The 18372-nt window shown below is 36.3% G+C and overlaps 2 protein-coding genes across 4 annotated transcripts; both read right to left on the bottom strand.

The window, feature by feature from the left end:
* Positions 1–617: 617 nt before the first annotated feature.
* LOC114279089 (cellulose synthase A catalytic subunit 3 [UDP-forming]) lies at positions 618–17895 on the bottom strand. 3 transcript variants are annotated; one of them, XM_028221274.2, is made up of 15 exons: positions 17523–17895; positions 17116–17326; positions 16599–16794; positions 15215–15435; positions 15010–15127; positions 14725–14923; positions 13961–14227; positions 13490–13835; positions 13267–13404; positions 10941–11066; positions 10642–10854; positions 9805–10069; positions 3685–3887; positions 2322–2672; positions 618–1527 (listed from the first exon to the last, which is right to left on the bottom strand). In XM_028221274.2, the coding sequence occupies exons 2-15, from the start codon at positions 17137–17139 to the stop codon at positions 943–945; spliced, it is 3252 nt and encodes a 1083-aa protein (XP_028077075.2). In that variant the 5' UTR covers positions 17140–17326; positions 17523–17895; the 3' UTR covers positions 618–942. The 3 variants fall into 3 exon arrangements, with proteins under 3 accessions (XP_028077075.2, XP_028077076.2, XP_028077073.2); XM_028221275.2 differs by having other exon boundaries at positions 15058–15127; positions 17523–17884; XM_028221272.2 differs by having other exon boundaries at positions 14995–15127; positions 17523–17845.
* Positions 4365–6059, bottom strand: LOC145820418 (uncharacterized). The gene is made up of 2 exons (XM_082915974.1): positions 5924–6059; positions 4365–5147 (listed from the first exon to the last, which is right to left on the bottom strand). Exon 2 carries the CDS (start codon positions 5113–5115, stop codon positions 4480–4482), a length of 636 nt encoding a protein of 211 aa, XP_082772100.1. The 5' UTR covers positions 5116–5147; positions 5924–6059; the 3' UTR covers positions 4365–4479.
* Positions 17896–18372: the final 477 nt, after the last annotated feature.

The raw sequence follows: 18372 nt of genomic DNA, 5'->3' as shown, positions 1-18372 counted from the left end.
TATTTAAGTCACATCACCTCTCTACTATATCACTTCAAACCTAACTTATATTTCATAAAAAGTCAAAAAGTGTACTTATTTTAAACATCCTAAACAACCCCTAAATTCGATCATGATAGATTCAAAATGTAAATAAGTTAAATTTAAACATATTTTCAAACTTGTTAAATTTTTAAATCAAATTTAAGCAACTTATTACATGGCTCAATTATCTACTATGTGGGAAAAACCTAACCACATTTAGTAGATGATTGCCAGAAAAATTTAATGCCTGGCCTGAGTACTTGAAAAACACTAAAGAAATGACACTCTAATCAGGGTGGTCAGTTAAGGGACGTTTCGATATTTAAGTAAGTACCTTGTTAATATAAACTAGACAGTAATTGATTCTCAGTGCTAATCATTGACTGTTAGTCTGCAACTCATTGTATTTGGTGCAAAAGTCTGTACTCATAGAACAGTATAAAGCCGCCCTTCATTTACCAGGCTGACCTTTGTATAGTACAACAGATTGTATTCGGGCAATTGACAATAGCAAATACCAAGTGCAACTGCAAGTTCACTAATCTTAGTCAATGCACACAAACAGTATAAAAGGAAACAGATAGACAAACTTGTAATCGGAAATGGCATGAATTACATTATGAAAGAGCATTTTCTACAATGTTGGTTCTAATATTCAGATCGAACATACACAAAACAATAAATAATTTACTCCAGCCAGTCTCTTCAATTTATACAGACCCAGAAAAAAAAGAAAAAGAAACAAAAACAAAAAAAGATCAGAATGCTCTATGAATAATAATTATATAATCACTCCTGTCAAAAAACCAAAACGACTTTTAACCATTCCTTTCCTGCTCAATTTGTAAACTTCATAATTAACTTCAACCTCACAAACTTCAGCTCAGTTCAGAGAGTTCTCAGACTGAACATGTAGATTTAACAGTTGATTCCACACTGCCGAACATCTGGGCCAGTTACCCTGGTAGTGAAGGGATCAATTCGCACCCATAACAATGAGAAAATGGAAGCAAGCAGAATTGACCAAACCACAACAATCGTGGGCGTTCGGTTCTGGCGCCCCATTAGACCCTTGAGGAAGGGATAGAGATGAACAATCACCCAAAAAGCAAAGAATAGCTTCCCAAAGAGTGGACCCCACGACTGATAACCGCTGTTGATGGCATACGAGATGCCTGCAACAACACCCACTAAGTTTATTACAAGGAGAGTCGTGGGTGGGATCAGAAGGGTTGTCCATTTAAACATGTAGAGCTCCGTAAAATCTCCATCTTCATCTGATGCCTTGGAGGTGACAGTGAAGTTGGTATCAATTCCAGCAAGCACTTTAAGCAAACCTTGGAAAACAGCAAAAAGATGAGCCGAAACGCCACCAATAACCCAAAACTGTTCGTTTCTCCACCATTCGTCTATTCCAACACCACTCCACCTCATCTCCAATATACCAGTGGCAAAGATGGAAAGAAAGAGGGATATAAACCAGATACTCGCGATGTTACTAATCTGCAACCAGAATGAGGCACAAGATTTACTATTATGGTAGGGAATGTACAACTTTCATGCCTTTTCCATTTTACATGCTAATTAGCATCATAAATGCTGTTATAGTTTTGTTTTTATAAATAAACTAGTTGGATTATAATAAAAACATCTCATAACAAAAGCACATTAGATGTTTACTACAAGCTCAAAACAAAACAAGTTTAAAACCTCTGACACAGCCTTTCTAATAATACGCAAACATATTCACAACCTCAAATGTTGCAGGATAAAAAAACTATGAGAAACATTTTGAATAGAGATTGCAAAGCATATTGACAACTTCCCAAATAGACAATACAAGTTCTTTGCTAGAAAAAAAATAAAATAACATTTGTGAAAGTTACAATTTTTTTCATTATTTATAATGCCTCAAGAAGGAAATAAAAGAAAATAAAATAACATATTTGTGAAATTTACAATTTTTTTCACTATTTATAATGCCTCAAGAAGGAAATAAAAGAAAAAAAGGGGAGAGAGATATGAGTAAAGAGCATCCAAACACAAGCATAAAATGTCACAGTACAGTTGGGGGAAGTTAATCATTAGGGATGAATTTAGAAGAGCCCATTCGCATCTTTTACGACTCTGAATACTGCAGCCCAAAGTATACATCATATCTCTAGCTATCACTAGAAACAACAGCAATTGCAGAGAGGCTGGCTGCTAAAGAACAGTGCCCCTTCACAATCAAGTGATTTCTTTTTACGAGTTCATTAAATAAAAGAGTAGAGTATAATGGGGGATGTGTAACGAACCTGTGGGATAATGAACTTTCCAGTAAGAAGACAAACAGCTGGCAAAGTACAGTACATAAGTAGAGGGATGGAAGTGATTGGATAAATGGTTGTGTTTACGTAAGCAAATCTCTCAAGCCATTTCAGTCTTCCATTATAGCCATACCATATAGGGCAATGCCGACTGAATAGAATTTCCACAGATCCCAAAGCCCATCGAAGCACTTGATTGAGACGATCTGAAAGATTAATAGGAGCAGATCCTTTAAAGGCAGGCCTCTTGGGCATACAGTAAATTGACCGCCAACCACGGGCATGCATCTTGAATCCAGTAAGAATATCTTCTGTAACTGAACCATAGATCCACCCTATCTGCAGATTGAAAGACAAAAATTGAAAATTTTAACAAGAGCACAAAACAAAAATAAAGTCTTGAATATATGAAATAAACCATTTTGTTTTTCATATAATGGATATTGATGAACAGAACTTTGTTGAGTTACTAGCAGTCTGACAGGGAACAAATGGATTTTAAATACATCAAAATAGAAAAAAAGAATAGAAGATTGGTCCTGATAGGAAGAAAAGAGAGGATTCAAAAGATCAGGGGAATGAAGAAGAAATAAAAGAATGGGAAATTACTCATCACTGGTCCTATCAAAAAATTATTACAGAATCATGAAAAAGCTTATGATTTTAATTATTAATGTGTATAAATTTTACCACTTATCTATAATTTTCTTTTTTAAAATCTTACACTGAATGGAAATTCCCATAAAAAAACAACACACACACACAGACTGCAAAGCTTTTATGATTTTCTTCAAAATATAACTCATATCTTGGCTTTATCACGCTAGAAAACCTAAACAAAATTCCAGGATTCTTGCCTTCCTATGGGCAGTACATGACTTTTCATCACTAACAAATATTTTGTTCTCCATATTATTTCAGACAAGAGCTGAAGAAAAAATAGAAAAGAAAACCTTCTTCCTTCCTCATATTTCAGAGATTAATGAGGCACATACTGCAGAAGCTCAACTCCTATGGTATTAAATTTACAACCATAACCTTTACTTAGAATCATATATAAATTAGGAATGCTAAATTGGTTACTAAAAGTTATTCTCACTCATTCAAATGCAAACCAGTATGCTGGTGTCTCCATCCTGAAACATAAGACAGTGCCATTTAAATGCATGAGTGCAAATGATATCTTTCACATGACATACTTTTTCAAGTGACATAATTTTTCACCCCAAAGGGGGGAACAAAGGAAGGAAGGAAGGAAAGAAAGAAATAAAAGGTAACAAGTGCAGTGGTAAGAATAAATAAACTAAATCTACAATGGAGCTAAGGTATTAAACATACAAAACCTACGTACCTCACTTCCCCAGTCCGATTTATCCTCGTACCCACAACTGATAACATGAATAGCCTCTTTAAGAAGATGCTCTGGCGTTGCTGAGTCGGGAAGACCACCATTCTCCATAAGTGTGGATTCAACAAAAACACTAGATTGACCAAATCTTTTCTCAAGGCTCATTTGTGACATGAGCAATGACTTCTCATCATCAAATCCAGCTCCTGATTTTGAAATTGAACAATGAATATGTGACACAAAAATAAAGTACTCCCTCTATGAACCAAAACAGTTTAGTTGAACAATCCATCATCTAATATGATGTAATCATAATATGCAGGTTCTCATATAGATAATAGTTATTTACTCAAATACTTGGGAATGCAGCAAGCATATGAGTAAAACAACATGACTTTATATCAGTGTTATTAAAAGCGATAAGCGCACCAAGGCGCCAAGGTCTCTTGAGGCCTTAGGCGCAAGGCGCAAGGCGAGGCGCAGGCTTTATCGAAGTAAAGCGCACCATGACAAGTTAAAATAATATAATTTAATATGAGACATATAAGCAAATAACTAACTGGTATAACATAAACAAAATGCAATATTGAACATTTAAAAAAATAAATACCAACAAATATCGCTATTTTAACATAGACAAATGAGTATAAAGCATGCATTTCAAAACATAGAACGCGAATATCCATGATCCAAAAGTCAACTAATAACAATATTTCAAGTTTAAGCATGCATTTCAAAACATCAACAAATTAAACCAACAAAACATAAAGTCTTTGCTTCCATTTATCCAATGAGGATCTAACAATCATCGTCATCCTCAATATCAACAACACGCAATTCAAAATCTTCTTCTTCATCATTGGATTTGTATCCTTCTACATCTTCCTCTTCTGTCTCCTCTGAATCTGCCTCTTCCTCATCTATCAATTGACATGCATTTGATGATCTAGAACCCCTTGGCCTTGCCCTCGATGATGATGGTGTCTTTGAAGTTGTTGTCTGTTTTCCTTTTCTATTTTGCACCACAAAATCAGGATTGGGTGTGTAGAATACATCCATGGGTCCCTTCTTCTTCAACTTTTTTGATCCAGCAAAAGAACTATTTTGATTGCTTGGCAATGCTTTACCACTTGATCCACGAGGCCGTTGAATCTCATAAGCAATGTCATCTTCATCCTCTTCAAAATCATTGTTCATCTCATCAAAATGAGGCAACAAGTTCATTTGATCTTTCTGTATTTTCTTGTTTCCCATATACTCTTTTATCTCTTCCCTTACATCAGGTGGACATTTTTGACAAACTGTGACATTCCTTGAACCTCCAACAAGATGTTGTTTGACTCTATAAACCCCTCCATTAGATACTTTACCACAAAAATTACACTTAAATTGATTTGGGTTCTTATAGGATCTAACTGATGTGCATATTTCCATGCGGGATCTTTTCTTGTACTTTCAGATGCCATCTAAATCATAGAAGTAGAGAATTCAGAATTAAAAAACAGAGCACTCAATTTTTAATTTTTGAAAGTACAAGAAAAGATCCTGAACCATAAACAATTTAAGTATATTTTAGTTGAACCATAAACAGAGCACAAGAAAAGATTATAATGGGTGCTCTGTTTTTTAACTCAGGATCTTTTGATCTTTTTAATTCAAGAAAACATCCCAGATACTAAAAAATTAATTTTAGTATATTTTAGTTGAACCATAAACAGAGCACAACTAGAAATTAAATTAAATTCTGAACCATAAACAGAGCACAACCATAAACAGAATTAAAAAAATTAATTTTAGTATATTTTAGTTGAACCATTAATTTTAGTATATTTTAGTTGAACCATAAAAAATTAATCATAGAAGTAAAGAAATTAAATAAATTAAATCATTGAACCATAAACAGAGCACAACTAGAAATTAATTTTAGTTGTGCTAAAATTAAATCTAAACAGAGCAATTCAGAATTAAAAAAAAAATTAAATAAAAAAAAAGAAAAAGGTTCAAACAGACGAGGAAAAAAAAAAAAAAAAAAAAAAAAAAAAAAAAACAGACGAGACGAAGAGACGAGACGAAGACAGAAGAAGACGAACAAGGCAGACGAGACGAAGCAGAAGAAGACGAAGAACAGGCAGACGAGAGACGACCAAGAAGACGAAGAGACGAACAGGACGAAGAGAACAGACGAAGAGAACAGACGGAGAGAAGGAGAAGAAGAGACGAAGAAACAAAGAGAAGAACATACCTGGGCATCCTGAACTGGAAGACGACTGCGCTGGAAGATGATTGGAAGAGAAGAACTTTGGAGATTTGGATTAGGGCTCGATGTTTCTTTCGTTGTTTGTCGCTGATTTGAGCTAAATCTTCAAGTATATTTGAAGGAAATAATCTGCTGTAGCTGACCCTAATATCTTGGTGGTCCAATCTGTATGAAAAAAAAAAAAAAAAAAAAAAGCCCTCAAGGCCTGCGCCTTGGGCTTAACTGCGCCTAGCTCGAAGCGTGAGCTTTAATCGCGCCTTAGTGACATCGCCTCGCCTTGACCACTGCAAGGCGCAAGGGGTGGGCATGGCTGGGCTTTGCGCCTAGGCGCGCGCCTAGGCGCGCGCCTAGGCGCGCTTTTAATAACACTGCTTTATATGTATTATGTTCTGATGAGATGAACACATATATGTCCTAAATATGGAGGTATGAGAAAACCAAGCTTTAGCGCGGATAGTTAAACATGTCAGAATATCAATTTTGCAACATTTATTCCTTGAGCTGGATTACCACTTATATCATTTTGTATCAATGTTGTCTGCTGACTTAGAGGAGACCAGACAGTCAAATTCACCTCCCTTTACAGGCCCAGCTACCATATCAGCTGGTTAAGCTTACAAAGAAACCAAAACAAAGCTTACCCAGCAAAATGATGCAGTCCACAAGAAGAGCAAGAGAAAGTAAGTTTAAGGAAGCAAATAATATCAAAAGTAGGCATATTTCCAAGGCAAGACCTATAGGAAACCATGCATAGGCATGTTTCTAGTCTTAGTAGAGTCTTATTTTATGGATTTATAGGCTAGATATGTAGTTCATCAATTTTCAACATGTTTTCTAGTTTTTTTTGTAGGTTCGAGCATTTTTTTTGGAATTTTGAAAGATTTTTGGACATGGGCCATAGGGGTAGCCCATGGGCCATTCAAGTTATGCAATTGGGTTTTTATTTATGAATCTTATTTAGATTTAGGTAGGTTTTAGAAGTCAAAATGTCTAATTTCCACATATGAAGTCAAAGTTCTATACAGAGTAGGAGTTCTCTAATGTCTGTATAAGGCCATTTATTGCATATAATTTAATAGAGTTGAGTTTTTGAGAATTATTGAAGATTTTGAACTTAGTTGCACAAAGTGGGGGCAGGGAGCAAGGGCATATAGACGTTTCTAAGGTTTGGAGTGCCTATAGGAGCATGTACATATTTTATATGTTGAAAATATAATTTTTAACTTTTTTTTCCTCTGCTTAGTCGTAATATTTGTGTTAAAATATGAATTATTATTAGAGATTGACGTCAACTACAAATTGTCACTGTAAAGTATGAATAAATATTATGTAAATAGAAAGTACTTGAGTAAGTTTGAGTTGGTTTTCTTTTGTTTATTTAATATTTGTATGCCTGAGTGGTTCTATTTCAGTTGAGAGTGAGTTTCTTCCTCAACAATACCGAGTTTCTAACAGGTTTCTTACTTGGGAGCATGGTATCTCGTTTCTGAGTAAGAAACATGACCCAAGTAGAAGTTTCCTGCTACTGAGTTTTGAAGCTCTCTTGCAAATTGTGAGATGCAATTCAAGTCTAGGTGTGATGCCTAGATATAGTACTGATTTAGAGTTACTTTTTTCTTTAAAATTTTTCAGCACTTATAGCTTCTAAAACCACAAAATCAGATCTGTAATAGTCCCTATTACATGCTCAAGTATCACAGTTCCTCAATCATCAATCCTAGCTTGCAAAGATTACAAAACCAACGAGGCCACTGTTCACAGTGCCCAGAACAACCCATGAAAGGCCATAGAAGCTTGTGTTTTCATTTTCAAAACCCTACCCTTTTCTTATCCCATAGTTCACTACTACTAAAAAGGCCATAGAGATGTTAGCCTTTTGCTATTGGGTAGCTCTGGCTCTGCCTTTCCCAATTTCATTGTTCCTGTCCCAGCCACTGGGTCTACCCGCAACTGGTCCAACGCAACGCCAAAACAAGTCGGAGTTCCTTGCCATCACCTAGCCTAGATATGGGGGGCTTCATACCCAAACCTTTAAAAACCTTATATTTTTTTTAACCATTCAGCCATATATTTTGCATCAACGTTGGACTCACTGAATGTAATACCGACACTCGTCTTATATCAATGCTAATCCTTCAACCAAGACTACAAACTTTGCAAGGACAACATGAAATTCTACATAGTAATGGCCAGTCTTAAAATTCTAATATTGGGAGTAGAAAGTGAAGTAAATAACAATGAAAACCCACACCTTTATTCTCCCATGTCAACAAAACATATCCATAAAAAGAAGTTTGCTAGCTACCATTATAGGACCATATACACATGTAGGCTTATGATTAGATGATTGTATAATCATATTATTTACTAATAAAAAAATTAAAATGAATTTTAGAACAATAAGCAATAAGCAACTCTAAAGTACGCATAATTTGTATGCATATTTATACAATTATATACATATACATAAGCTTACATAATTCACATTAGGATTATAAATGAATCGAACTGTTCACGAATAGGCTTGGCTCAGCTCAGCTCATTTATTAAACGAGCCGAGCTCGAACTCGAATAATCTCGGCTCGTTTATCTTTATTTAAATTATATAATAAATATATTATTTATATATTAAATAATATATAAATAATAGTATAAATACATTATTTATATATTAAATAATATATAAATAATATTAAAAAAAAATCTTATCAAGCCAAGCCGAGCTCGAGTTTTATTAATATTAACGAGCTGAGCTGAGCTGAGCCGAGCCGAGCTCATTTATTAAACGAGCCGAGCTCGAACTCGAATAATCTCGGCTCGTTTATCTTTATTTAAATTATATAATAAATATATTATTTATATATTAAATAATATATAAATAATAGTATAAATACATTATTTATATATTAAATAATATAAATAATATTAAAAAAAAATCTTATCAAGCCAAACCGAGCTCGAGTTTTATTAATATTAACGAGCTGAGCTGAGCTGAGCCGAGCAGAGCCGAGCTGAACCCGAGCTCGAATAGTTACTTATCAAGCTGAGCTTGAGCTCAATAAACGAGCTTGATAAGCAAACGAGCTGAGCTCGAGCTCAAGCTCAATAAAGGTTGGCTCGGCTCAACTCGTTTGGAGCCCTACGCCACATTCTTTTTGTCTTTTAGATGTGTTAGTGAAGAAGTTAGAACACATACCATATACTAAAATGATATTCAGTTTTTGTGAAATACAACAAAAGTCTAATCATAATTGTGTAATTTTTATTTCTGCAAAATTGCTATTTTTGTGATATGATGGCCCGACAAGATGTCTTAGCAGTTAAACTGGTAACCCAGTTACGACCCTTCTGAGCAATGATGCCCGAGCCAGGTCTAATAAACATGCCTGAAATGGAGGCAATGGAGGCTACTACAATTTACACCTGTTTCAATCAGTATTTGCAGTTTTCTCAGGCCTCGTTTGGGAACCCTCCTTTTTAGCCAAAAAGCCAAAAAGTTACTAAATTAGCCAAAAAGCCAACAACTCATACCAAAAAGTCAAAGATTCTCTTTTCTCTCTACTTTTTGCACATCTTTTCGTAAAAAGCCAAAAAGTCATCCCAAACATAGTAGTTTTTTTTAGCTCATATTTTAGCCAAATAGCCAAAAAGTTACTAAATTAGCCTGTTTCCAAACGAGGCCTGAAACACTATTAAGATTAACTTTGAGAATCAAAACAGAAATGCAATAGCTGATTCAGAAGAAGCGCCAAGAAATCCAACTTGATACGAAGTGTCAAGAAATCCAATTTGACATAGGGTGTCAAGATATCTTCAATTAGTAGATTTAACAAGTAGATACACACTAACATGAAATGAAACCATACCTTCAACCCCTTCCTCTATATCCTCTAGACTGAAAATTGGCACTGTGGGATCCACATGCTTGCTAGATTTCTTTTTGTCTGAACCCTTCTTACTTGATTTAGAACTCTTTTTTCGTGATCCACCACAGCAAGAAGAGAAAAATCCAGCTTTTTTATGCTTAGGTTTGAAAGGAGGCTCATAGCCATACAAAGCTGTTCTATTGAAGACACATCCAGTACCCACATACACAGGGCCTTGAATTCCATCCAAGCCCCTCAAATTAATCTGACAACAACAAAAAAATAAATAGGTAATGGATCGAGGAAGATTTTTAGCCAAAAGGAAAGTGAGCATACAGGCTTTGATCCCATTACTCATTTGGCAGATCCACTCACATAATTAAGGGAGCACTGAAAGGTGACTAAATCACCACAAATAGTGACTATCCAGGAGGCAGTCAGAAAAAGTCATTTAAGGGAGGAGGGGTTGTTCAACAAGTAATTAGCAGGTCCCGAGGACAGATTGAATGTTCTAATCTGTTTTCCCTTTTTCTTTTGGTGTTTCAATGAATGTTTGTCTAATCATAAAACATAATGCACCAAACAAGATAACACACTGCTAGTATCCTGTATGAAAGTACATAATAAAAATTGGGCAAGGCTAAGAGAGAACGGAAAGTGAAATGAAAAGCTTCCAATTTTGTTCATGGCTTGGGGGCTTTCAATTCACTCTTGATCTTATTAGTAGTTGGGAAGGGAGGAGTCTAAATCAACAAACATTAACAAACCATCAGTAATGAACATTATACGACACAGTCAACTCAACGCATAAATGCAAGAAGGGATGAGACAACTTACATCAAAGAAAACAGTATTACGATTGGCATATCGATCATTCCTATCAATACCATCAAATCTCTGTGGAAACTGAACATAACAGACATATTTCCCAAGGTTTGGATCCATCATAAAACACATAGCTTCTCTAAGTGCCTTGCTGTTGTTTATGTAGTGATCACAATCAAGATTCAGCAAGAAAGGTCCATTAGTAAGGACCGCTGATACTCGAACCTACAAGAGAGTTACATTGACCATTATAGGTTACAGATGCCTAGACAGACCTGAATAAGCACGGACTGTGATTCTTAAATACTCACAAGGGCATTCATAGCACCAGCTTTCTTGTGATGTTGGAAACCAGGACGCTTTTCACGAGAAACGTATACTAGTCGTGGCAGCTCGTTACCATCGCTGTCAAGGCCCCCACTTTGACCCAAGAAAACCTGCACATAAGGACGCGTAATCAAAAACAAAATGGTTGTGCATAAAGAAGCAGCATGGATTAGACAAAACTTCAATTACCAAACAAATAACAAGTTAAAAACCATGTAAGAAATAGGAACTGAAGGTAAGCAGAAAGAACAAAACCATAAACACATTGTAAATGCAAGAAATAGAAGAACAAACATGTGTGTGTGTGTGTGTGTGTGTGTGTGTGTGTGGAGAGAGAGAGAAAGAGAGAGAGAGAGAGAGAGAGAGAGAGAGAGAGAGAGAGAGTTTGTGTTTGAGTTTGAGGTGGTGGGGTAGGAGATGTGGAAGAAGAGGGGCAGGGCTTTTATGCAGAGGTTCAAGTTTGAGCAAGGAGGTTTTGGTAGTAGATACGGAGGTTGTAAACAGGGTTGGAGGGTTGAGAAACGGTTGCATTGCATTGAATGTTGTTTTTGGAGGTTTGTGGCTCCTAGATTGTTCATTCTTGATGTTTCAGGAGTGATTGGTGATTTGGAAATGACATTGATTAGAAGATATGGGTTCAGGTTGGGTGGTCAGGGTCATTAGGGGGATTTGAATTATGTAGTGAAAAAGGTCAGATAAATGGCTTTTTGGAGTTTCCAGAGGTGTGGAAAGCAGTATCATGTGGTGATCACTGTCTTAAGGTGCGTGGGGGTAGGTTGTGTTTGGTTGACATTAATGGATGAGTCCTTTGAGAAGAAAAGGAAGAGTTGAGTTTGTGCCACTTTAGAAAGGAATCAAAAGCTAGGTTCTTTTACCTGGCTTGATGTTTTGAATTTGGAGTGGACAAGTTGAATTTGGGGGTGGTAAAAGTTAAGGTAAAGTTACAGCCTATTCAATAAGTTGGGTCCGGTTACTTAATGGCCTAATAGACAAGTAAGTTGGATTTGGGTTTAAAAAGGTGATATTGGGCCGAGGAAAGGAAAAGTCCTGCATTGAAGATTAATAGGGATCAGAGGAAGAGCCCAATTAAGAATTTCAAGGACCTCCGGCCTAGGACACGATAAGATCCTAGTGGACAATTTCAAGAACACTAAAGTTTAAAAGCCTAGATTTTGGATGAGCCCAAAAGACAAAATAAGCCTAACTCTATTGGGTCGTCTCAAAGACCTGATTGGTAATGGTTAGGGGTGGGTAAAATTTTTGAAGGGATCAGGCCGGCTCAATCAAGGAGCTCTTGTGTTCTCAGGTAAGTCTCCTATTATTATTTATTATCCTTATGATGTGTGAGGGACTACTTTAAAGGTTGGTTCTTCACGGAAAGTCAAGTCTTTAACTCCTAGGCAGAAGTCTATTGTTTTTCCCTTTGCTTGTGGGAAGTATGGGGCAGCAGGTGGTGATGATTCGCAGGAGATTGTGATGTAAGGTCGAAAGGGAAAGTCGATGCAAATTTAGAGGGTGATGGGTCTGTACTTTCCCAATTGACGAGGGTAAAATAGATGGGGGCCTGCAGTGGAGAAGGGAAGGGAAGAGGCTAACAGGAGAGGCTAGGCATTAACAGTAGAGGGTATAGAGTCTTCAAGGCAGTTGATTGGGTTGGATTTGGATGAAAGGAAGCATAGAAGCCAAAAGGATTCATGTAAGGGAGTTGAGCCAGAAGAGGAAGATGAGTTGGGTGTTACTTTGAAGATGGAGGAGAATTCTGAAATTAAGCAGAACATAGGGGAGACTGTTTAATGGGTAAAGGACGGAGGAGGAGAAGGATGTTATTGAAGACAAGTTGAGAGATAACGGGGTTAAGATGGTTTGGTCATGTGCAACGACGATCTGTAGATGCAACAGTAAGAAAGAGTAATAGGATCATAAAAAATGGAGTTGCTAAAGGGAGGGGAAGACCTCAGCTTACATGAGATGCAGAGTAGTGAAAGAAGATATTTATTTAATTTAACTGAGTATATAGCCCTTAATAGAGTTGCATTGCCAAAAACAATCCATCTCCATGTAGCCAACCACACTTCGTTGAGACACAAGGCTTAGTTTGGTTAGGTTTCTTTTTTATCTTTTTCATTTTTCTTTTTATTCAGTTGTTCAAGGGTTGTGCCCCTTTGGCATGTTCTCCAATGCAATTTTCTTTGTTTCTGATCAGAAATAAAGAGAGAACAATATGCATTGCATCAAAGTTATTGCAACTAATTGGGAGAATAAACATTTATATTTAACATTATCACAACACCAATGTGAAACTGAAGTTACCTGAATCATGCCAGGATGGTCCCTAGTATTATTTCCAGGCCATGGTGTGCCATCTTGCATGAGCCATCCTTCTTCAGGAACCTTCTGGGCCTTAGCAACGAGCCCGTTGACACGAACTTTAAACTCTTCATATTCCCTCTGGAATGCAAGCACACAAAGAAACATCAAAAGGATGTATTACAGAAAGGAGAAATTACATATGTTTATATATATAGATCCCCACCTTCATTGCCCTACGATCTTTGACAAATGATGTTTGAACTTTATCCTTCAAGTAGTCAATCTTTTGAGCGAAGTACCATTCTGGAGCCCTTGGCTCTATGTTATACTTCTTGCAAAATGGAACCCATTTCCTTGCAAATTCTGATGTTTCCGACAGAGCTTCAAATGTCAACATAGCAGCCCCATCATCAGAGAGATAGCATGAGACCTTGTCAACTGGGTAGTCAACAGCAAGAATAGATAACACAGTATTGGCTGTAACAAGAGGAGGCTCCTTTAAAGGATCGACTGTACTGACAAAAATGTCAACAGCAGCTAGTTGTGATGGCTCTCCTTCTCGGTCATATCTGTAACCATGTAACTTCAAGTTAAAGATCTGAAGGGCAAAGGAACTCATATGATACAAAGTAGAAGTAAAATGGGGACCAACTTATAATTAAATAAAGGTGGATAACCCGAAAAATCATCTCACCTAAGTGCAAGCCTATCAAGATATGTTTCACGGTTCACTGGAAGCCATTTAGGGAACTGATCCAATATCCAGGATAAAGCAAACCAAATCTCACATATCACAGATACCAACCACAGAGCATAGGCATTGGGCACAGGATTTGTTATCCGATAATGCAAGAAAATAGAAAGAATAACGAGCCGCAGAACAATAACCATCCTGTAAGGATTTATCCGGGATGACGGAATAGAAACCTTCCTAGAAAGAGGCTGCCGAGCTTCATCATTCCTGCACAACAAAGGAAAATAAGCATGACAAATAACCCTCGCAACAAAAGATATTGAAAAAAAAGTAAAATGACAAGGAAACTAAACCTTAAAAAAAACATCAACATGAATGTAACTAGAAGCTGTGTCAACCACATGTCTAGAACCCACACATTTTTATTTTTATTTTTTATTTTTTATTGTTTATTTATTTTTTTATTTTTTCTTTGATGTGGAGAACACACATCAAAAACAAACAAAAAAAAAAAAAATGAAAGGAAAAAACAAAAAAACACACACACACACAAGTCAAGCATGTTTAACCAAGCAATCAGGAAAATTTATTAGCATCTTCAAGAAATTGCTTAAGCTGTGTAGTTACTGTCATAACAAACCCAAGAAAAACATGTTGAGAATTGACAAACGTATCGAGCTGACAACATGAGCCACAGAGAAAGTACAATTAACTAAACCAGGGGGCAGCAAAAATTCATGAAATTCATTGAAGTGGAAACCTACAGCAAAGAATCATCCACAAGCACATCCGTACTGGCATCAATATCTCCAGCTCCCCTCTCAGAAGTAGCATGGCTAGTGGTCATGGGAACAACGTTCTTCTCCTGCTTCATCTTCCAGCCATCAACTCTTTCTTTCCAGGCCACATTTCCTAATCCTGGGGACCCAAACTCTCTCACTGGATCCACAACTCTAATATTAGCTGCAAAAAGCAAATTATCAAGAAACTAGAATCACATCAGGAAAGAAATACATTATGCAAAAGAGATATACGTTCAGGAGATATACGTGATTGATTCATGTCTCCAGAGTAAGGGAGCGGATGTACACGCTTACCCACACCACCAGGTCCAGGAGATGAGATAGAAATACGCTCAGGAGATGCTGCAGACAACTCTCCAGAAACCTTTAAAACAGATAAATAGGAACAATTAATTTTCAAAGCAGATCACGTACAAGTACAAGATAGAGCAGTAGATTCTTTTTGACAGACCTCCTGTCCATTAGTAAGCAGAGGAATCTGGTTATGGGAAACCTCTTTATCAAAGTTTGGAGCCCCAATTTCTTCTCCTCGTCCATATGTCATGTGCCAGCTCAACATACGCTCTGCGACCTTCTGCTTCTCGTTTTGATTTTGTGAATTGTAATGAATATCATTTGCATCAACATCAGCATCACAGTCCTCCTCTGCATCACCACTAATAGCTGGGCTTCCTGGAGTCAACATCATGAATGAGAACTGACATTCACAGAGACAATGTCCAAGACCTTAACTTAGTTACTTAACAACTGCTTTAAAATGTTTGTAAATGTCCAAGACCTTAGCTTAGTTACTTAACAACTGCTTTAAAATGTTTGTCAAATAAGTGGATTACTCAAGAAGACATCATAGAAAAAAAGTTGGTCAACCAGTAGTGATAACAAAGCTCAGCTCCGAATGAAGAGCAAATCTTCCTTAGTAATGTCTAGAACATTATCTCATATATAAAATTAAAATGTTTGTAAAAAACAACTAATGACTGATAACACACCATAGCACATTACATGTGCTTAACAGATATAAGAATATCTCCTCTCAGGGGCAGCACTTCAAACATTCTAGGGTGTTCACTTGAACCTGAAAAAAATATACAGCTGTATGTTGGATTGTTAATTTGTCACCTTTGAAAATAAAATTTTGAACACCCTTCACCTACTACTAGTATGAGCTTGTTCCTCTGAAGACTTTGAACCGAACTTAGTCCCCCAAAAAGTCCACTCAACTCCAAAAAAGTTTAAAGTGTGTTTTCTTTATTGGTTTTGGACGTGTTGAGGTGTGTTTAAAATTCTTTTAAATCTTCTGGAGACTTTCCACTTGAGTTGTTTGTTTAACATGCTTGTTGATCTTTGTATTTCTCTATTGAGAGACTATTGTGGTTGTTTGTACTACAAGACCATGTATTTTGAACTTGATTGTAGAATCTGTTTTTTTATTAATAATATTTTTTACTTGTCAAAAAAATGTTTATTTGTGCCAAATTGGTATCCACCAAATTCAATTTATTTTTTATTTTTTATTAATTCCGCCATTAGGGATAAAATTTATCAAAAAATATATTTTCATCATATTTTTTGGATGAGTGTGATTTCTTTAAGATAATTTGTAAATTTAACGTTTTGAATGTTTATCCTAAGAAAAAATTCTACCGCTGCCACTGTCTCCTCTTGTTTCTAGTTAAAAGGATAATTATTTAGCTTAAGCTTTAAAGACAAATAGATATATCAGTAACACACATACAGAGATTCAAGTAATTTGCCTTCTTCCCTTAAATGTCTAAACCACAATATATATATAAACATATATATAGTGAGATAATGCTTAACTATCTTAAACAAACCTTTATGTCTTTTGTATCGGGTTTTGCATTGAGGGCAAGACTGATTTCCATCCTTCCTCTCATACTCATAGCAGGGTCTGCAAACAGGGAATGCACAGACGTCGCAAGCGATGAATGGTTCACCACCCGCAGTCAAGCCAACATTATCACCACAGATCTGGCAGACCTGACCACCCAGGTTCTTCAAGGACTTCCCCTGAGGCAAACACAATGCCCAAACTCATTCAAAAACCCAATAGTGCAATGACATGAAAGGTATCAATCCAAATCTGCAAACTCAAAACATACCCAAATATATAGATATGTGGAAGAATTGTATAATTATTCATAGTAATTGGCAAATCTATGCTAACCAGATATTGTATAGAATAAAATAACTGCAGCACTAAGGTCAAAACAAAGATACCCAATCAAATAGAGAACAAGAAAATTCACAACAAGTGAATAAAATAACAAAATTAGAATGGATCAAACTGCAAATCAAAGGGGAAGTGTTATAGTTTTTGTGAATACTAACCCCACTTTCTCCTTCTGACTCCATGCTCAATTCCCTTTGGATAAGAACAATGGAATAGAATTAGGCTTCAGTCTCAGCAAGATATATAGACAATTAACATATCCAAAGCCTTATAATCCAAGTGCACATAAATCAACGGAATCTTCTTTTCTCAGTCTTCCACTTCAAAAGCAAGCCTCTTGCAAAAGTCGGCTTAAATTACAGCCCAGATCTGAGTGTAAAAAAATAATAAATAAATAAATAAATTGAAACTCAATCTGTTAAATGTTAGCTTGAATTCGCCGGAGTAGTTAAAGTGAAGATCGTTGGAAAAAAATTTCATTTTCTTATGGTATGTATTCTGAGCAACCAAGCAGAAGAATTGAGCAAAATTGAGTACAAGACGAGAGAGTAAAAGAAGAGAATACCTTAGAGATCTAGGGGTTGGGTTATCGCAATGTCCGCCACAAAAACAATGAGGCTTGGATGATCAAAATCAAGCTTCAAATAGAGAAGGCGAAAATCGAATTCGAATGTGTAACAATGAAGATCGAACAAGTGCCTAACAAGGGGGGATCGAATTGAAGTAGTATGAACTGAAGCAGACGAAGAGAGAAAACAGCTGTATCTCTCTCTCTGTCTGGGGGCTTGTGTTGTCTGTCTTTGTTTATCTGAGTATATACATAGCTGTAATATGAGAAGAACAGAAAATTTGACTTACAAGAGACGACAGCTACGTAGTAGCGACTGTGAAATTATGACTTGTCACTCCACCGACGGAAAAAGCTTCGGACCGCCAGTGGGCTACGGGGGTCGCGTGTGATTGGTCTAAAAAAAAAAATATTTTTTTTTTTTTTTTTTCACCAATCCCATGTTGTCACTTATTGGGGGTGCGACCCTCACTGGGAGTCCGAAGCACGGCTCCTCCACCGACAAGGCTTGTGCTGCTACACATAGAGGCCACGTTTGTTTGAGGGATTAACGGAATAGGTTGAATGAGATTATTAGATGCCATTTGGTAACACTTACGTTTTTAATTTTCTATTTATATTTACAAAAATTTTAAAAATTCAAATAAAAATTTGTTTGGTAAAATTTTTGATTTATAAATCAGTGGTCTCAGTTTATAAATTTGGCCAAAAAATGAAAATACAAAAAATGTGTTTCCGTTTTGAGTTTTGAGTTTTTTTTTTTTTTTATCACCCAACACTAGCCACCACCCGCCACTATTTTTCACTACCGTCTTTCGACACCACCACCTGCCACCACCACTCAACA

This window comes from Camellia sinensis, chromosome 2 (assembly GCF_055761805.1).
Source record: "Camellia sinensis isolate YWXY chromosome 2, ASM5576180v1, whole genome shotgun sequence".
Lineage (NCBI taxonomy): Eukaryota > Viridiplantae > Streptophyta > Magnoliopsida > Ericales > Theaceae > Camellia > Camellia sinensis.
This window is presented reverse-complemented; position numbering and strand designations above follow the sequence as displayed.